Source organism: Nerophis lumbriciformis, linkage group LG16, assembly GCF_033978685.3.
Source record: "Nerophis lumbriciformis linkage group LG16, RoL_Nlum_v2.1, whole genome shotgun sequence".
Classification (NCBI taxonomy): domain Eukaryota; kingdom Metazoa; phylum Chordata; class Actinopteri; order Syngnathiformes; family Syngnathidae; genus Nerophis; species Nerophis lumbriciformis.
In genome coordinates, this window is record NC_084563.2 from 23465315 (window position 1) to 23484833 (window position 19519).

Below are 19519 nucleotides of genomic sequence, written 5' to 3' on the forward strand. Positions count from 1 at the left end.
AAAGAGTCATGATACGGGAAGGGAGGGGGCGCACCGTGCGGGGGGAGAGGGGGGGGGGGGGGGGCGTAATGTTGTAACAAATAATATTTCTATTAAATAGGCTTTACTTTGCATTTTAATTAACGTGGGATTATTTTTTGTATTTAGAAATAATAGTACCAACTTTTTTTTTCTTCTTTTTTTTTCTCCAACATTTGTGGCACTGGCGTGGCGCCCCCTGATGGACGGCGCCCTTAGCATTTGCCTATACGGCCTATGCCACGGGCCGGCCCTGCTGTCACCTAGTGTACTGTAGTGTAGAAGATAGTGTGGGCCGAATAACTTAATTCCATTAAGTACCTGTGGAGGGCAGCAATACGCCTGAAATGTTATACTCGTCTGGAAATTGAAAGAAGAAGAAGAAAGAGGAAAAAGCAAAATGGCGTTTGACGGAGAAGGGTTAGACGTAGCCACTGGCCATTATATTTTCTGTATTTGTAATTAGTCTGTACATTCACACCTATATATATTTCGTTTAATAGAGTAAACAATAATTGTTTGTACATTAGACTGAGCGCACTGTGACGCTTCTCGTGCTTGCTAGCTTATCTTAAGCCTTAAGCTAACCTGTTAGCTTAGCAGTGTTTGATAGTTAGCTTAGCTCGTTAGCTGCTAACAAAGCGACGACATATTTGCACATCTATGCACGTCGTAAGACCACGGAACTGGTTCTCAACACATCGCTAAGCAGAGATCAGGCGTGAGTGTAAAGTGTTGTGATTCTGTGAAAGAACGACGGCAAAATAGGAGGAACTTTCTCCAACAAAAGAGGACAACGCCCGACAACATCAACTAGTTAACTCTGTTTTCAAGATACATCAATTAGTGTGACACAGAACAGGTTTGTTTACTCTTACTCTCACATCTTTACTTGTTAATTTGGATTATTACATTATTCTCAAATACACAGTTTCAGAGACACACTATTTATGACAGTTTGATGTTCCTCTCACTTTGTAACAATGTGTATCAACATTGTTTACCCAAAACTCACACAGTCAGAAAATGTATTTCACATAGTAATCAGTATAGTTAATAGTTTCATGGCTAAATTGACTTCCTGAATCTGGCTCACATGCATTTATTATCAATTATCTGTCAATAACGATTGATTGAAACTTGTATTAGTAGATTGCTCAGTGCAGTACATATTCCGTTCAATTGACCACTAAATGGTAACACCCGAATACGTTTTTCAACTTGTTTAAGTCGGGGTCATTCATGATACAGATATATACTATCATCATAATACAGTCATCACACAAGATAATCATCAGAGTATATACATTGAATTATTTACATTATTTACAATCCGGGGTGTGGGATGTGGAGGGGGGGGGCTAGGTTTGGTTGATATCAACACTTCAGTCATCAACAATTGCATCATCAGAGAAATGGAAATTGGAACAGTGTAGGACTGACTTGGTAGGATATGTACAGCAAGTAGTGGATATATATATATATATATATATATATATATATATATATATATATATATATATAGAGAGAGAGAGAGAGAGAGAGAGAGAGAGAGAGAGAGAGAGAGAGAGAGAGAGAGAGAGAGAGAGAGAGAGAGAGAGAGAGAGAGAGAGAGAGAGAGAGAGAGAGAGAGCATAAGATTAAGTATCTACATTTGATTTGAATATTTACAATCCGGGGAGGTAGGATGTGGAAGGGAGGGTGTTAGTTTAGGGTTGAAGTTGCCTGGAGGTGTTCTTTTAGTGCAGTTTTGAAGGAGGATAGAGATGCCCTTTCTTTTACACCTGTGGGAGTGCATTCCGTATTGATGTGGCATAGAAAGAGAATGAGTTAAGACCTTTGTTAGATCGGAATCTGGGTTTTACTTGGTTAGTGGAGCTCCCCCTGGTGTTGTGGTTATGGGGGTCATTAAGGGTTGAAGTTGCCTGGAGGTGTTCTTTTAGTGCAGTTTTGAAGGAGGATAGAGATGCCCTTTCTTTTACACCTGTGGGAGTGCATTCCGTATTGATGTGGCATAGAAAGAGAATGAGTTAAGACCTTTGTTAGATCGGAATCTGGGTTTTACGTGGTTAGTGGAGCCCCCCCTGGTGTTGTGGTTATGGCGGTCATTAAGGAAGTAGTTTGACATGTACTTCGGTATCAGGGAGGTGTGGCGGATTTTATAGACTAGACTCAGTGCAAGTTGTTTTACTCTGTCCTCCACTCTGAGCCAGCCCACTTTGGAGAAGTGGGTCGGAGTGAGGTGTGATCTGGGGTGGAGGTCTAGAAGTAATCTGACTAGCTTGTTCTTGTTCTGGGATGTTTGGAAGGAGTCAGCACTGGATTTATGAAAAGAACATGAAGGTGACTGTCCAGGGTGTAACTCACCTTCCGCCCATGTGCAGCTGGGATAGGCTCCAGCACCCCCCGCGACCCCAAAAGGGACAAGTGGTAGGAAATGGATGGATGGAAGGTGACCGACTTAACTTCAGCGTGTCGTAGATCGTCTCCAAGTGAATGTGGGGCCTGTGCTCTAAAAAGTAATTGTTGATGGGAAAACACCATACAGTAAAACATGTTTTGGGAAGAGTTCCTTTTGGGCCAGCAAACATAATGGCCGTAAAGAAAAGTATTTTGTGTGATGACAAAAACATAGTATGAATGTTTTGAAGTAGTTTACAAATGAGCATTGTTTTTATTTCCTTTATCCTCTTAAGGCCCAAGCTGTTTGTTTACATGATTTTTTTTATTTATCTTTGCTATTTGGGCTTATTGGACCCTAATTAGAATAAAAACTAAAAAATAATCTTTTCATATGATGTACTTAGTCCATAAGTAACAAACGTGTACTTCATGTGTAGTGACATGCTAATTTTTATTTATACACTTTTTTTCAAATTCCATTGTATATTATACTCTTCTGACACCACCAGAAAGCAGTATAAGTGTCCATATGTCGGCATAAGACCCCAATTCAGTAGTGTACACAATTTTGGAAATAAGAGCTAAAAGGGGCTGTCCATGCATGTGGCCACTAAGGCCTTTAGAGGTTACATTTAAGTTAAGGACTAGTGCCATTACTAGGTTATTGTTAAGGTTGGAGATAAGGTTTAGATTTAATAAGCTGACATGTATACAGGAAAAAATGGTTACTCACTTTACACCAGTTAGTGTAAAGTTAAGAATGCCTCGATCAATGCTGGCTCGTACTTATAAAGGCTTTACAAATTTCCAAACCTGTTTTTTTTTACTCACTGTACCACTTTCTAGAGCACCGCCTTATAGGAAGAGGAGGAACTGTGGATCACTGAGGAGAGAGGGGGTCTTCTCGGGCAGGAGGAGACTGATCTCACTAAGTTTCCACTGACCGTTGTCTCATAAAGACAAATCTGAGTCCTCACAGCTTCATCAAAAGTCCAAGTAAGCAGAATATCCAGATATCATTTTATTCTCAGGGCATTCAATCGATCACAACTGGACTGTTCAGTTTGTCTTAGAAGACATTTGGCCTCTCATCCAAGTAGGCTTCATCAGTTCATGGTCATAGACTTAAAGTCTTAAATCTAATCATTTGAATTTAAGGCCTCAGAATTCCTATCAAAATGTCGTAGAAGGTAATAAATATGTCCTTGAAAGGTCTTTAAAATATTCGTATTTCAAAATAAAGGCATAAACTAATTAGCTGTACAGCCTGGTCAGAATTTATGGAGGACGACGAGTGTGCGGTGCTGTGTATGTTTACAGCAGAGTTGAGCTAGCGGAAGGTATTACGGAAGCCCACAGCAAAGTTATTTGTGTCAGATGGTAAGTGCACGTTCAACCATTTTTGGCTGTAGAACAAATAACTTAATGTGTGATTGATGACAGTGAACAGAAACGTAAAACATTTTTTCACCAATGTCACAACTCAAGCCATCGTGGAGGACAGTTTGTAAACATTGTGGTAAAAGGGAATGGAAAAATTATGAAAAAGTCAAAAATTCTGGACAAGTTCGTGTCAAATGATGCTGAAACACCTGTGCATGTAGATTATACTTGGTATCGCTAATGTCAACATTTGTATCGATCTGCCAACCTTTGTTTACATTCAAGAGCTCTAGCTTGGGGTTAGCTTATCCTCCTATGGGGTGTAGTGTGGAATGTTTAATTATTCCTCGTCCTCCAGTAAGTAATTAAGTACATTTTATTTATAAAGCACTTTTCACAGATAAAATCACAAAGCGTTGTACAAAACATAGGTGAAGTAAAACAACAATTCAATTAAAACAACAGGGGCAACATCATAAAAAGGACACAAAGTGGATTACAATTGATAGTTAAAAGGTGCATTAACTAAAAGCTTTACTAAAAAGAGAAGTTTTCAAATGTTTCTTAAAAGTTTCAACACAGTCAAGATCACAGAGGGTCTGGTGCAAGTTGTTCCAGAGTCTGGGAGTTATATCCTGGAATGCCAGGTCTCCACAGGTTTAAAACAAGTTGTTGGGATCTTTAGGAGACCCTGGCCTGAAGAGTCTGTAATGTACTGAGGGGCCCTACCATGCAATGCACGGAATGTCAGGCCTAAAATCTTAAAGTCAATGCGGAATTTAACTGGAAGCCAATGAAGACTGGATAAAATGGTGGTGAAATGGGCTGTTCTGGGTGCACCGGACAAAAGTCTGGCAGCCGCATTTTGTACAGTCTGAAGTCTCTTTAGCGTTGACTTGTTGAAAAGAGAGAACAGAGAATGATCATTTCGAGATCCAATTTTGACAACACATTTCTCACTTAATAAATATTTCTGAGGTGATAAAAACAGTTTTTGGTCAGTTGACGGCAGTGACCCTCCAAAGACATTGACTGATCAAACACAACACCAAGGTTTCTGAGGCTGCTTTTAAAAGATGCACCCAGAGCACCAAGGGAGTTCTTGATCAGGGGGATCTTTTTATCCGGAGCAATTATCAGAGTTTCCGTTTGTTATAATTTATCTGGAGGAAATTTGAGGACAACCAGTTTTTAATACAGGATACGCACTCCAAGAACTCAGATAAAAAGATAAACTGAATCATTGAAGGAGCATAACAGTTGAATATCATCTGCATAGAAATGAAAAGAAACATTTTTAAAACCACTGATCAACCTCCCAAGCGGCATCACATACCACACAAATAAAACAGGCCCCAGAACAGCTACACCACATGACAGGTTGGACAAATTGGACATTACATCATTAAAAGCAACATTAAAAGTTATTCCATGTATATAAGACCGTGTTTTTCAACCACTGTGCCCCGGTTTTGTTTTATTCTCTGGTGTGCCGTGGAAAATTATGCAACTTCACCTAATTGGTCCAAAAAATAGTATTTGCAAATCAATAATTATAATCTGCAAATAATGTGCCGTTGTCTAGTGTCTGTGCTGTATAGAGCTTGGCAGGGTAACCATGTAATACTCCACATCAGTAGGTGGCAGCAGGTAGTTCATTGCTTTGTAGAAGTCGGAACGCGTCAAGGATGGTTTGTTGTGATCCCAATATGCAGAGCACAGCGGGAGACAGCGTGCAGGTAAAAAGGTATGTTACGCTTATACCAAAAATTAACAAAGGGCAAGTCCCGCTAGGAAACGGCACAGAAGCATAGGGATGGCTATGCAAAACAAAAGTAAAACTGAACTGGCTACAAAGTAAACAAAAACAGAATGCTGGACGACAGCAAGGACTTACAGTGTGTGTCCGTACATGTCATGTACGGACACACACTGTAAGTCACCAAAACCAAAATCACCCAAAATGATTCTCGGGCGCGGCCACCCCTGCTGCCCACTGCTCCTCTCACCTCCTAGGGGGTGAACAAGGGGAGGGGTTAAATGCAGAGGACACATTTCACCACACCTAGTGTGTGTGTGACAATCATTGGTACTTTAACTTTAACTTAATGACAATCAACAATGTCCCCACAAAGAAAGATATTGTCCACACTGAAATAGTCTTGTTTGCCAAGGTCAGACAATAGCACTCAAAGGAAGGCGTGAAGCTGCTACAGGAAAACATCAACAAAACAGGAAGAGACACCAAAATAACAGGGCAAGACAGGAACTAAAGCACTACACACAGGAAAACCACAACGAACTTAAAAAAAAAAAAAGACAACCTGGTAGAGTTTCATTTTTTTAACGTTTCTGCTGGTGGTGTGCCTCTGTATTTATTCAATGAAAAAAATGTGCCCTGGCTCAAAAAAGGTTGAAAAACACTGATATAAGAAGTAAACCACTGGAGAACAGAACCAGAAAACCCCATCTCAGATTTGAGGTGATCTATCAGTGTACCATACCATACCATAACAACTTAATTTATAAAGCCCTTTAAAAACAACCACAGTTGGAGAACAAAGGGTTGTACACCACAAAGAAATGCAGGTAAAGGACAGACTAAAAAATAACATTTAAAACAGATGTAAAATACAAATACAAATTATCTTAAGAACAATTTGTTCGATAAAAACAGTTAAAAAAGTTAAGAACAGTTTAAAGTCTCCTGCTGGGTTAAAAGCCAGTGAATAAAAATGGGTTTTAAGAAGGGTCTTAAAAGTAGCCAAAGAAGGGGCCTGTCTCACATGGAGAGGGAGATCGTTCCAGAGTTTGGGACCCGCAACAGAGAAGGCTCTGTCCCCTCTAAGCTTGCATACCTCCAGGAGCAGCTGATCAGCTGACCTGAGGGACCGGGTGGGGGCATAAAGGTGGAGCAGCTCAGAGACGTAAATTGGGGCAAGACCACGTAAGGATTTAGAAACGAGTAAAATAATTTTAAAATGGACTCTAAAAGACACAGGCAGCCAGTGGAGGGAGGCTAAAACTGGAGTAATGTGCTCTCTTTTTCTTGTGTTAGTTAAAAGTCGGACAGCTGCATTTTGGACCAGCTGCTGACGTGAGAGAGAGGATTGATTAATTCCAAAATACAAGGAGTTACAGTAATCCAGCTGAGATGTGATAAAGGTATGGATTACTGTCTCAAACTGTTGCCTCGAAAGAAGGTTTTTAACCTTGGCCAGCTGACGTAAATAAAAAAAAGCTGCCTTTCACCACTGTGCCAATCTGACGGTCCAATTTAAAATCACTGTCAATAACTTAATGACAATCAACAATGTCCCCACAAAGAATGATTTTGTCTGCACAACTGAAATGTCTTGTTTGCCAAGGTCAGACAATAGCACTCAAAGGAAGGTGTGAAGCTGCTACAGGAAAACATCAACAAAACAGGAAGAGACACCAAAATAACAGGGCAAGACAGGAACTAAAGCACTACACACAGGAAAACCACAACGAACTAAAATGAAAAAGACAACCTGGTGGAGTTTTATTTTTCAACGTTTCTGCTGGTGGTGTGCCTACGTATTTTTTCAATGAAAAAAATGTGCCTTGGCTCAAAAAAGGTTGTAAAACACTGATATAAGACATAAACCACTGGAGAACAGCACCAGAAAACCCCATCTCAGATTTGAGGCGATCTATCAATATACTGTGTTATCCACAGTATCAAAGGCAGGTGTCAAATGGAGTAAAACCAAAACCAGAGTCGGCGGTTATTATCACGTCACTGGAAACTTTGAAAAGAGCAGTTTTTGGTCGAGTGAAATAACCTCAAGCCAGATTGGTATTTATCATAAAAATCATGCAGTTCCAAAAATGAGGTTAGCTGCTTAGCTACCACTTTTTCAATAATTTTTGCCATATAGGGAAGTTTTGATATGGGCCGGTAATTTATAGGCTCCCCCGGATCAAGATTAGTTTAAAAAAAAATTGGATTCACCACAGCATGTTTAAAAAAGCTGGGGATCGAGCCAGACTGAAGTGAAAGGTTTATCAATTTCACCACCCAAGGACCAATATCAAAAACATTTAAGAACAGTGGAGTAGGAACAATGTCCACAGGGCTCGATGTGCGTTTCATCTTGCCCACTAAAACCTGAACATCCTGTAGGCTGACGGGAGTAAAGGGAAACCCATGGTGAGCACACAGGGGCTGGAGTAGTGTACACATTTTCCAAGGGAGGGCATATATTGGCTATTATGTCTTGCACTTTCACAAAAAATGTTCCAAAAATCTATTACAGTCATCCTGTGTGTAAACAGGCACCTGAAGAGATGGCAGTGCCACAATATTTTCAATATTTAGGGTTTTTCTTATTATGCAAAACAAGATTTGAAAAGAAAGCCGAGCGAGCACGTTTCATCATTTCATTTAGCTCCATTATCATTTCGTTAAAATGCAGTCTCTGAACCTCTAATTTTGTGGCTTTCCACAAACGTTCCTCTTTCCGACAGCTTCTCCCAAAGCTGGAAATGGCTTCGTTCATCCATGGACAATGTTTTTTATAAAAGCCAAGAGTGTTTTTAGCTGGCGCTGCTGTGTTCCAAACAGTCAAACCATGATGATAGAAGTTAGTCGTAAATGTATCAACATCATCACAGCTAGCAAAAGTTGTTGGGTCAAAAAGAACAGAAAACCCGCTGATTGCAGAGTCATTTAGAATGCGTGTCTGTTTCCTCACTTTGAGTCAGTGAGAACGACAGATTAGAAACAATGCAATAGTGGTCGCTTATTTCAATCAATCAATCACAGTTTATGTATGTAGCCCTAAATCACAAGTGTCTAAAAGGACTGCACAAGCCACAACGACATCCTCGGCTCAGATCCCACATCAGGGCAAGAAAAACTCAACCCAATGGGATATAATGAGAAACCTTGGAGGGGACCGTAGATGTGGGGACCCCCCCCGTGGAGACAAGTCAGCAGTGCAGAGAGGTCCCCAACTGATGCACAGATGAGTGGTCCACCCCGGGTCCCGACTTTGAACAGCTAGCGACTCATCTGTGGTCACCGAATAACCTCTCCACACAGGAGAGGGGGGCAGAGCAGAAAAGATGCAACAGATCAACTGGTCTAAAAGGGGGTCTACTCAAAGGCTAGTGTATACAAATTAGTTTTAAGATGGGACTTGAATTTGAAAGTCTTCAATACTTAATTGGTCAATTTTTACTCCAATTTAAAGACCAAATCAAAAGTATGACCTTTTGTGTGAGTAGGACCCGACACATGCTGTAAAAAGTGGAATGAGTCCATCAGAGATACCAGCTCGGCTACCAAGGGACAAGAGGAGTTGTCAACATGGAGATTGAAATCACCAATAATTAATACACTTTCCAGCTTAACAATAGATGACATAAAATCCGTAAATTTGTCTAAAATTAAACGAGCAGGACCAGGCGGTCGGTAGATTAAAACACAGTAAAAAGAGTGTTTGTTTCCAACCTTGCACGTCTGAAGCTCAAATGACTTGTACGGGTTCGTGTCCATCAGTCTGCAGCAGAAAGAGTCCCGGTAAACAAAGACCAAGCCGCCGCCTCGGCGAGTAAGCCGAGGGGTCCCAAACACAGAAAAAAGTACTCGTTCTCCCGTTGCCAAGTTTCCGTGAGGCACATAAAATCCAACTCGCGGGACACGAATAGGTCGCTCGGGAGATGTGTTTTGTTAGCTATCGACCTAGCGTTTTACAGGCACAGGCGTAGAGTTGTTGCCTCGCTAGCCAAAGGAGAGTTGCGGCACAGCGTCCGGAGGCATCCGTGGTCCACACCGCGATGTCGGGGAAGGCGTCCGTGCAGCAAGATGACGGAGGCAGTTGGCCAGACGCGCAGGGTTCACGGACTGGATCCACCACCGTAATCCGTGTGGATCCGGGTGGAGAGGACAGGATCAGTCCCAGCATGAGACCTCCAGTACGCCTTGATTTTCGCCAGAAGACCTCTGCATCTCCCCCGCTTTTTGGCTCGCTTCTTCCGCAGGACAGGTGAGCGTAGCAGGTAGGCAGCTTCCCGAGGTTCGGTAGGAAGGCACTTTAGATGCCTGATCCCCAAAGTGTTGATTCTGGCACATCTGATACGGTCGATAAGTGCCTGGCGGTCAAACACTATTAAGCCATTGCAAACCAACTGTATCTCTGTCTGGACTGGAGCATGCAGTGCCTCAGACTGGAAGTCTCTGCATAGAGTGGTGAGGACGGCGGAAAAGATCATCAGGACTCCTCTTCCTCCTATCCGGGAAATCGCAAAAAGCCGCTGCCTGACCAGGGCTCAGAAAATCTGTAGAGACTCCTCCCACCTCCACCAAGGACTGTTTTCACTGCTGGACTCTAGAAAGTGGTTCCGCAGCCTCCGTAGCAGAACCTTCAGGTTCTGTAACAGCTTCTTCCCTCAGGCCATAAGACTCTTGAACGCATCAAAATATTCCCGCAATTCCCCCCTAAAAACAGATTAACTCGCTGGAATATAAAGACAATATAACATCCATAAACCTGGATGCATATGCAAAAGTGCAATATATTTATCTGTACAGTAATCTATTTATTTATATCTGCACCGTATTGCTTTTTTATCCTGCACTACAACGAGCTAATGCAACGAAATGTCGTTCTTATCTGTACTGTAAAGTTAAAAAATGAATGACAATAAAAGGAAGTCGAAGTCTAATATTTTGGCACAAAATACAAAGCAAAGCAGCAATAAACTATAGTTCAAGCAGAGCAGGCAGACTCCGGCCGATACACGCTGGCGCCATCTTGTAATAATGATTCTCGTAAGAAACTTATTGTATTTGTCACCATGGACTGACTTAAAAGGGGCTTTGCACTGTGGCAGGACATTAGCTGCCGGCGAGGACGCTCCAGTGTGTCATCAACATGGATTATCACAATATACCGATAGCATAACACAGACACTGTAAACCAGGGGTCCCCCAACCTTTTTTGCACCACGGACCGGTTTAATGCAGGCATTATTTTCAGATTGACTTGTGCCAGATAAATACAGCAAAAATAAGTGCATGAAAAATACAACTTACTGAAATGCTGAAAAAGTGGGAGACCTAGGCTTGTTTCTTTGCAATGAGATCATTTCATGGTACAATTTGGCCGCCGGACCGCCAGTTGAACAACGCTGCTGTAAACGGTAGGGCTGTGCAATGTAGACGATATAAATGTGTCCGACGATAAAGCTTTTAATGCTTCCGTGATAACATTTTTTGATGAAACGTTCTAGCTATGCCCGCAAATTTGACGGCGACAAGCAAACAAACGCGTTCTCAACGCACTTGTATTCAAGCTAGCGAGCTAACGTCCCTACGAAGTGCAAAGCCACTTCTAAGTCAGCCATCCTCGCCTCCATAGCGACAAATTAACTATGTTTCTTGCACGGAGGATATGCTAACAGCTAACCAGAAACTAGAGCTCTTGAATGTAAACAAAGATGGGCGGATCGATATGAATATGGACAGTAATGATAAGTATGGTAGCAATATATTGTTAGTACTACTGTGGTTAAGTTGGTATTTTTTTCGTTATCAAAATCTTTTGTCATTTTTGTTTACAAACTCAGGAAACAAGTACCCGGACCATACTTGCCAACCTTGAGAACTCCGATTTCGGGAGGTGGAGGGTGGGGGCCGGGGCGGGGGCGTGGTTAAGAGGGGAGGAGTATATTTACAGCTAGGATTCACCAAGTCAAGTATTTCATATATATGTATTTATATATATATATATATATATATATATATAAAAGAAATACTTGAATTTCAGTGTTCATTTATTTCCACATATACACACACATAACACTCATCTACTCATTGTTGAGTTAAGGGTTGAATTGTCCATCCTTGTTCTATTTGTCACTATTTTTCTAACCATGCTGAACACCCTCACTGATGATGCAATGCTGTGTGGCACGCAAAAAGTGCTTTCATCAAATGCACTAGATGGCAGTATTGTCCTGTTTAAGAGTGTCACAACATTGCTGTTTACGGCAGACGAACTGCTTTACGGTAGACAAAACGTGACTGCTGTTGTTGTGTGTTGTTGCCGCTCTGGGAGGACGTTAATGAAACTGCCTAACAAGAAACCCACATAAGAAACCAAGAACTCGCCCTTGATCATTCTACAGTTATAACATGATTGGGCAGGTACGTTGTTTATATTGTGTGTCTGAATTTCGGGAGATTTTCGGGAGAAAATTTGTTCCGGGAGGTTTTCGGGAGAGGCGCTGAATTTCGGGAGTCTCCCGGAAAATCCGGGAGGGTTGGCAAGTATGACCCGGACACATGAGGACTTGAAGAGCTAAAATGAAAGAATTTAAATCAAAGCCAATAGTGGGAAATAGTTTACATATTTAATTGATATTTTTACACCACCATCCTGTTTTGGTTAGATTATAGTTGTGATTAGAAAATTGAAACATTCAATGATTTTGAAAGTATGAAGTATCGGTATCCACTTTGGTATGACCAATGCTGCGCCTGTAACTACTTTATAACATATCCATACAACTAGGACTGGACGATATGGCCTTTTATTAATATCTCGATATTTTTAGGCCATGTCACGATGCACGATATATATCTGGATATTTTGCCTTAGCCTCGAATTAACACTTGATACATATAATCACACCAGTATGATGTATAATGCATTAATATATGCTAATCTTAAACTTTCATGCAGAGAGGGAAATCACAACTAAGTCAATTGACCAAAACTGTATTTATTAAACAGTTATTAAGCAGTGGCACAAACATTCATGTAATTTCATTCATTTATTTATTTATTTCAGGCAATGACATAAAAAAGTACAAAGTTGACAACACATAATAATATAAATTAATATAGTGCAAAAGGTATGTGCATGATTGTCCAGTTTTGCCTGAAAAGGAGTGGGAAGAAGATAATTTATTTAATCCCACTCCCAATTCTCCATTCAGTGATTATTCACATGAGTTTCACTCTTACTTTGTTCAAGGATTATAATACAGATGTTGTATCATAGTGGCAATACCACAGGTAACAATAATTATTACACTGTAACAATAATTTGTATCAACAATGTAGGAATAATAAATATAGCAACAATGGTAATAGACAGCATAGCAAAAATGGTAAGGAAACATTGAGCACATGTTAACACTTTTAGACAGAGTATAGCAGCAGGTCAAATTAAAGACCCTCATCTCTATATTTGAACCAGACCCCGTGTTTGTATATTAGTTTAAATCGATTAATAATTTGGCATTGCTTGTGTTGTAAGTCCAGTTTGTTCCATAGTTTTACTCCACATACAGACACACAAATGTTTACGAGTGGTTTGAGCTCTCGGCAATAAGAAATATCCAAAGCCTCTCAAGTTATGAGCCTGCACTCGTCTTATAAAAACAGTTGTAGATTATGCGGCAATAATTTGTTAAATGCTTTATATAAGATTATTAATGTATTATATTTAACAAGGTCATCAAATTTGAGCAACTTTAATTGCATAAACAGATTATGTGTATGTTCTAAATAACCAACGTTGTGAATGATCCGCACTGCTCTTTTTTGTAATATGATCAGAAGATGAATTGTGTTGTGGTAAGTATTCCCCCATACTTCAACACAGTATGTAAGGAATGGGAATACCAAGGTGAAGTATAGAGTACGGAGTGCATTTTCATTGAGGTATAGTTTTGCTTTGTTTATAATTGAGAGGCTTTCAAAACAGAAAGTGCAAGATTGTCAGACATTTTAAAACAAGCTATGAGTGCACTTTTGTGCATGATGTCACTAAGATGACTTATCAAAACAACACTATATTAAAGTGGACTTTTTGTACAGAATGCCACTACAATATTTTTAAACAAATATAGTGCACTTTTGTGCATGATGTCACACAATATATTTTTTAAAAAACTGTAAAATAAAAATTAACTGCATAATAGGAAATCAAATAGTGTATGTCCTTCGCTATGTGGTAGGTTCCTGCGGACGTTATCTCTTTCTGTTTTTGACTATGTTCTTCATACTTTGTTGATGTGGACATGGAAGAAGCCAGGCTCATATGGGTCAGTGCTGGTTGCTTTGGCATTTTGTTAGTGTGGCACCGGCCGGAGATGTTGACATGCAGAGTTTCAAGCACTCCTTATTCTGTAGCGGGTGACTTTTCTAATGATGCTACAAATTAGTAGTGCTGCTACTTTTTCTAGCCACACTTTTGCCGCATACTTGACATATTACGGTTGTCTGTTCAAAATCTTCCCGCTTGAAGCCAAACCACTGCCACACGATGAACCCTGTGCTGTTTTTCTTGGGAATTAATTCCATCCATTTTCTACCGCTTGTCCCTTTTGGGTTTGCGGGGGGTGCTGGAGCCTATCTCAGCTGCATTCGGGCGGTAAGCGCGGTACACCCTGGACAAGTCGCCACCTCATCACAGGGCCAACACAGATAGGCAGACAACATTCACACTCACATTCACACACTAGGGCCAATTTAGTGTTGCCAATCAACCTATCCCCAGGTGCATGTCTTTGGAGGTGGGAGGAAGCCGGAGTACCCGGAGGGAACCCACGCAGTCACGGGGAGAACATGCAAACGCCACACAGAAAGATCCCGAGCCTGGGATTAAACTCAAGACTACTCAAGACCTTCGTATTGTGGGGCACATGCACTAACCCCTGTTCCACCGTGCTGCCCGGGAATTAATTATTCTTCCTCCATTTGTTACCAGATTCGCATCATTCTTTTTCTCGTATTACCACTCGCACCGCTCCACTAGCACCACAGCTAACTTTATCCATGCCGCTACCTCTCTGCTCGGCGAGGGCGTATGACGTTGCACGCGCGACAGTATGTGACATATGTAACAAGGTGCGCTTGTTTTATGTCTCTGTGAGAAGGAAAGACAAGAAAGAGTGAGAAAAGCATGTAGTGTAATGCCCGCAGCTAAAAGCAACTGCGTGAGAATGTATACTTGAATACTCACGAAATAGTCATTTTCTACATCGCACATGACAAACCTGCGATATATCGAGTATATTCGATATATCGCCCAGCCCTACATACAACAGAAGAATAAGTGCTTATAACATTTTAACAGAAGTGTAGATAGAACGTGTTACCACAGAAAGTAACCAGATATTAACAGTAAATTAGCAAGTAGATTAATTATAGTTTTGAGAAAATAATACCACTGGAAATGATGTAATATGTTACTGCATATGTCAGCGTTAAAATTAGGAGCCTTTGTAACCAATTTTTAAAATGTTTCTGTTATGAATGCTTTATTAAATATTATATCAAAATATAGATTTTCCCATAACGAGTAAAAAGTCCCCCCGCCCTGACTTGTTCTTTCCCTGTAAATAATGTTGTAAAGAGCAGTGTTTTCCCCCCACTGAGAGTTTAGGCCAGTTCATACAATACCTTGGTTTTCTTTGGTACATGTATGTAAATATACTGAATGCCTCATGTGGCTGAACAAATTTGAACATTTCTAAAGCATGTGTTTGTCTTCTTGTGTCCTGCAGGCGTCTGTGAAGAACATCCTCTCCCTGAGCGGCACGAGTTGAGCTTTAGAATGGAGCAGGAGGAGCCACAAACCCCCTACATTAAAGAGGCGGAAGAAGCGCCACAGCCCCCTCACATAAAAGATGAAGAGGAGGAACACTGCATCAGTCTGGTGGGAGAGCGGCTTGAAGTGTTGGAGGAGGTCCCAGTGATTGGTAAGATTGAATTGAATAAGATTAAAGGTGAAAGCGAGGAGAAGAGAGAGGTGGAGCCTCCAAGCAGCAGCTCAACTCAACACATGACAACAGAAGCTGATGGAGACCACTGTGGAGGATCACAAGTCGACAAGATCTTCGCTCCACTATCAGATAGTGACGACATTGATGATGAAGACTCTGATGCTGATAAGACATGCCACACTGACAACACACACTTAAAATGCTCTTTCTGTGGCAAAACCTTTAAATACCGTAGTGATCTAAAAGTACACACAAGAATACACACTGGAGAAAAACCTTTTTCCTGTTCATTCTGCGGTAAAGGTTTTGCTGTAAAACATGTGTTGAAAGACCACATGAGAATACACACTGGTGAAAAGCCGTTTACCTGTGCAATCTGCGGTAAAGGTTTTGTACAAAGACAACAATTGAAAGTGCACATGCGAACACACACTGGAGAAAAACCTTATACTTGTTCAATCTGTGGCAAAGGTTTTGTGCAAAGACATTATTTAAAACTACACATGAGAAAACACACTGGAGAAAAACCTTTCTCTTGTTCGATCTGTGGTAAAAGCTTTATAAAAAGTCCAAGTTTGCAAGTACACATGAGAATACACACTGGAGAAAAACCGTTTAACTGCTTAATCTGCGGTAAAGCTTTTTCGCAAAGTCAACAATTGAAAGTACACATGAGAATACACACTGGAGAAAAACCTTTTACCTGTCAAATCTGCGGTCAAGGCTTAGTACAAAGTCAACATTTGAAAGTGCACATGAGAAAACACAATAGTGAAAAAACGGATTCCTGTTCAATCTGCAACAAAAGCTTTGCTGACCGATCAACACTTGTAAAACACATGAGAATACACACTGGTGAGAAAGTGTTTAGTTGCAGTGTGTGTAATGAAAGTTTCGCTTATAAGTACCAGTGTAGGAAACACAAGTGTGCTGGTGAGAACAGCAGCAGCCAATGAAGCTCCAGGATTTTCAATAAACTGTCAACTTTTTGTTAACGCTGACGCTCCAACATCAGCACATATAACATGTAAGACATCATTGTTTGTGTAACACAATCTTGTTCATATACTTTTACCTCTTATAGATTAGATCAGAGGTTTTTCCAAACATTTTTCACCAAGTACCACCTCAGAAAACACTTGGCTCTCCAAGTACCACCATAATGACCAATATTAAATTAAAGCAGCATAGTAGGCTTAAGTATTCCTTCCATACAAGGCAGACGTTTTATTTAACAATTATATTTAATATTTTTGACCACTGTAACATTACACACAGTTTGAACATTAACAGTGTATGAATACAGGAAAATAATGATGAAGGGATTATTAGGCATACCACTAAGTTGTACACGTACCACAGTTTGAGAATCTATGGGTGCGATATTTTAGGATGTGCCTTTATTTCAGTCATTAATATATGACATTTTGTCATTTTATTTAAAAATGTACAGAACAATTTGATTGAAAATGTTACATAAAATAAAAAAAACATTTTATGTGTATATAGAGATGTATAATTAACTTTTGTGTTTATCCGTACGAGTGCTTTTATTTAAGCTTTCGAAATTGCCACATATTTTCATTTCTAATTGCAAAGGATTCCATAGATGAACTCATTTATATGATACACATATTTTATATTTTTTTCATACCTTTGCTTTTGAGTGAACAAACATTTCTTAGTTAATATTTAATGGTTCACATCTGAATCGTCTTCTGGACCAGTTCTGGAAGCATCTTATTTACCTAATACATTATTTGAGCAGTTGTGTTTTATACAAGATCGTTTACTTTTGAAATGTGCACTTTTCTTAATCATTTGTTGGGTCTCAATAATCCATTCTAGTAATTCTCTTGATTACTCTCTTTTGTGATATGAATATTGTTTCGTGATTGTTTTATATGTATGTCCCCAGTCCTTTGTACAATACGTAATGTATGCTTCAACAAAAGTTGGGTACAATAAATGTAGTCAATATTTATTGAGTACAAATTTTGTTGTATTTAATATTGCAGTCATTTTTTATGTTGTTCTTTGTATGATCTTAATGTAGTTCCCAACTCAGTTTTTGATCTATGATAAATTCTGATATATTTAGTTTTATTGAAGTTTAGTGACAGATTATTGAAGTCCAGCCATCGTTTTATGGTCAAGTTCTCTCTGTGTAAATTAAGATCAGAGCTACAAAACCCAAAACTAGTGAAGTTGGCACGTTGTGTAAATGGTAAATAAAAACAGAATACAATGATTTGCGAATCAACTTCCATGAAATGCTCAGTCATTCACAAACAAGGATGGGGCGAGGGTCACTACTTTGTGAACAAATGCGTGAGCAAATTGTCGAACAGTTTAAGAACAACATTTCACAACGAGCCATTGCAAGGAATTTAGGGATTTCACCATCTACGGTCTGTAATATCATCAGAAGGTTCAGAGAAATCACTGTACGTAAGCGATGATATTACAGACCTTTCGATCCCTGAGGCGGTACTGCATCAAAAAGCGACATCAGTGTGTAAAGGATATCACCACATGGGCTCAGGAACACTTCAGAAAACCACTGTCAGTAACTACAGTTTGTCGCTACATCTGTAAGTGCAAGTTAAAACTCTACTGTGCAAAGCGAAAGTCATTTATCAACAACACCCAGAAACGGGTGAAATGGGCCCAATCTCGTCTGGACTGTTGCAAAGTGGAAAAGTGTTCTGAGGTCTGACGAGTCCACATTTCAAATTGTTTTTGGAAACTGGACACGGTGGGTGTTTTGGAGACACGAAAGAAGGTATCACACTGCAGTTTACAGGAGGTCAAGTTGACAGTACAGAAGTCCCACCTGCAGTCAGAGCAGAGAGAAGAGCAACATTAGTTGTGCATCGTTCATGTTAATGAGCCAGTCAGTAGATTAAGTTAGTCAAATTCCTTGTGTGTTAATAACATGCTTGGCAAATAAAGGTGATTCTGATTCATGTTTGGGTGTTCTGCGCATTTGATGTGGACTCTTACTGACACCCTGTGGCGAGATGATGAATGTTGGATATTGGAAAAAGAATAATCACCCATTTGCTTTTTGATTGTCTCTTCTCCCAGTTGTGTTGGACTGAACTTTCAGTTGTTTTGTTCAGTACTTACAGTGATGGGCAAGCTACTTGGAAAATTTAGTAAACTAAGCTACAAGGGAAAAATAGCTTTCTGGCACTTTCTGACTTGAAATTGTTTACGACGGAGCTTCTGCTAGTCATGTTATGTGATATTTGATTGTGTTATTGTTTTGTATTAAAAAAAATAGCTTACATAAAGGAACAAGAATATAAACATGAATAAGGGGAACTTCCACTCGTCTGTCATTGCAATGATTGACGCACGGGGGCGCCACTGACTCCAAACGCGCAGAGCCAACACGTTTTGTTTTTTTTAACATCCATCCATCCATCCATTTCCTACCGCTTGTCCCTTTTGGGGTCACGGGGGGTGCTGGAGCCTATCTCAGCTGCATTCGGGCGGAAGGCGGGGTACACCCTGGACAAGTCGCCACCTCATCGCAGGGCCAACACAGATGCACACTCACATTCACACACTAGGGCCAATTTAGTGTTGCCAATCAACCTATCCCCAGGTGCATGTTTTTGGCGGTGGGAGGAAGCCGGAGTACCTGGAGGGAACCCACGCAGTCACGGGGAGAACATACAAACTCCACACAGTAAGATCCCGAGCCCGGGATTGAATTTAGGACTACTCAGGACCTTCGTATGTGAGGCAGACGCACTAACCCCTCAGCCACCGTGAAACATGAACAATAAATACTGTACATGCAGTAAGTTAAATGAAAAAGCTACGTAACTGAGAAACTATGAAATGTTACAAAACTTGTACATCCAGTATTTATCATAACTGTATTCCTTTCTTTAGAATAGTAGTCTTTGACAACATGGACAGGGATGAACA

At 40.3% G+C, this 19519-nt stretch overlaps 1 protein-coding gene across 1 annotated transcript; it reads left to right on the forward strand.

Moving 5' to 3' along the window:
- Positions 1 to 248: 248 nt before the first annotated feature.
- On the forward strand, positions 249 to 18543 carry LOC133617090 (uncharacterized). The gene is made up of 3 exons (XM_061976807.2): positions 249 to 880; positions 3268 to 3417; positions 15356 to 18543. Exon 3 carries the CDS (start codon positions 15406 to 15408, stop codon positions 16528 to 16530), a length of 1125 nt encoding a protein of 374 aa, XP_061832791.2. The 5' UTR covers positions 249 to 880; positions 3268 to 3417; positions 15356 to 15405; the 3' UTR covers positions 16531 to 18543.
- The last annotated feature ends 976 nt before the right edge of the window (positions 18544 to 19519 follow it).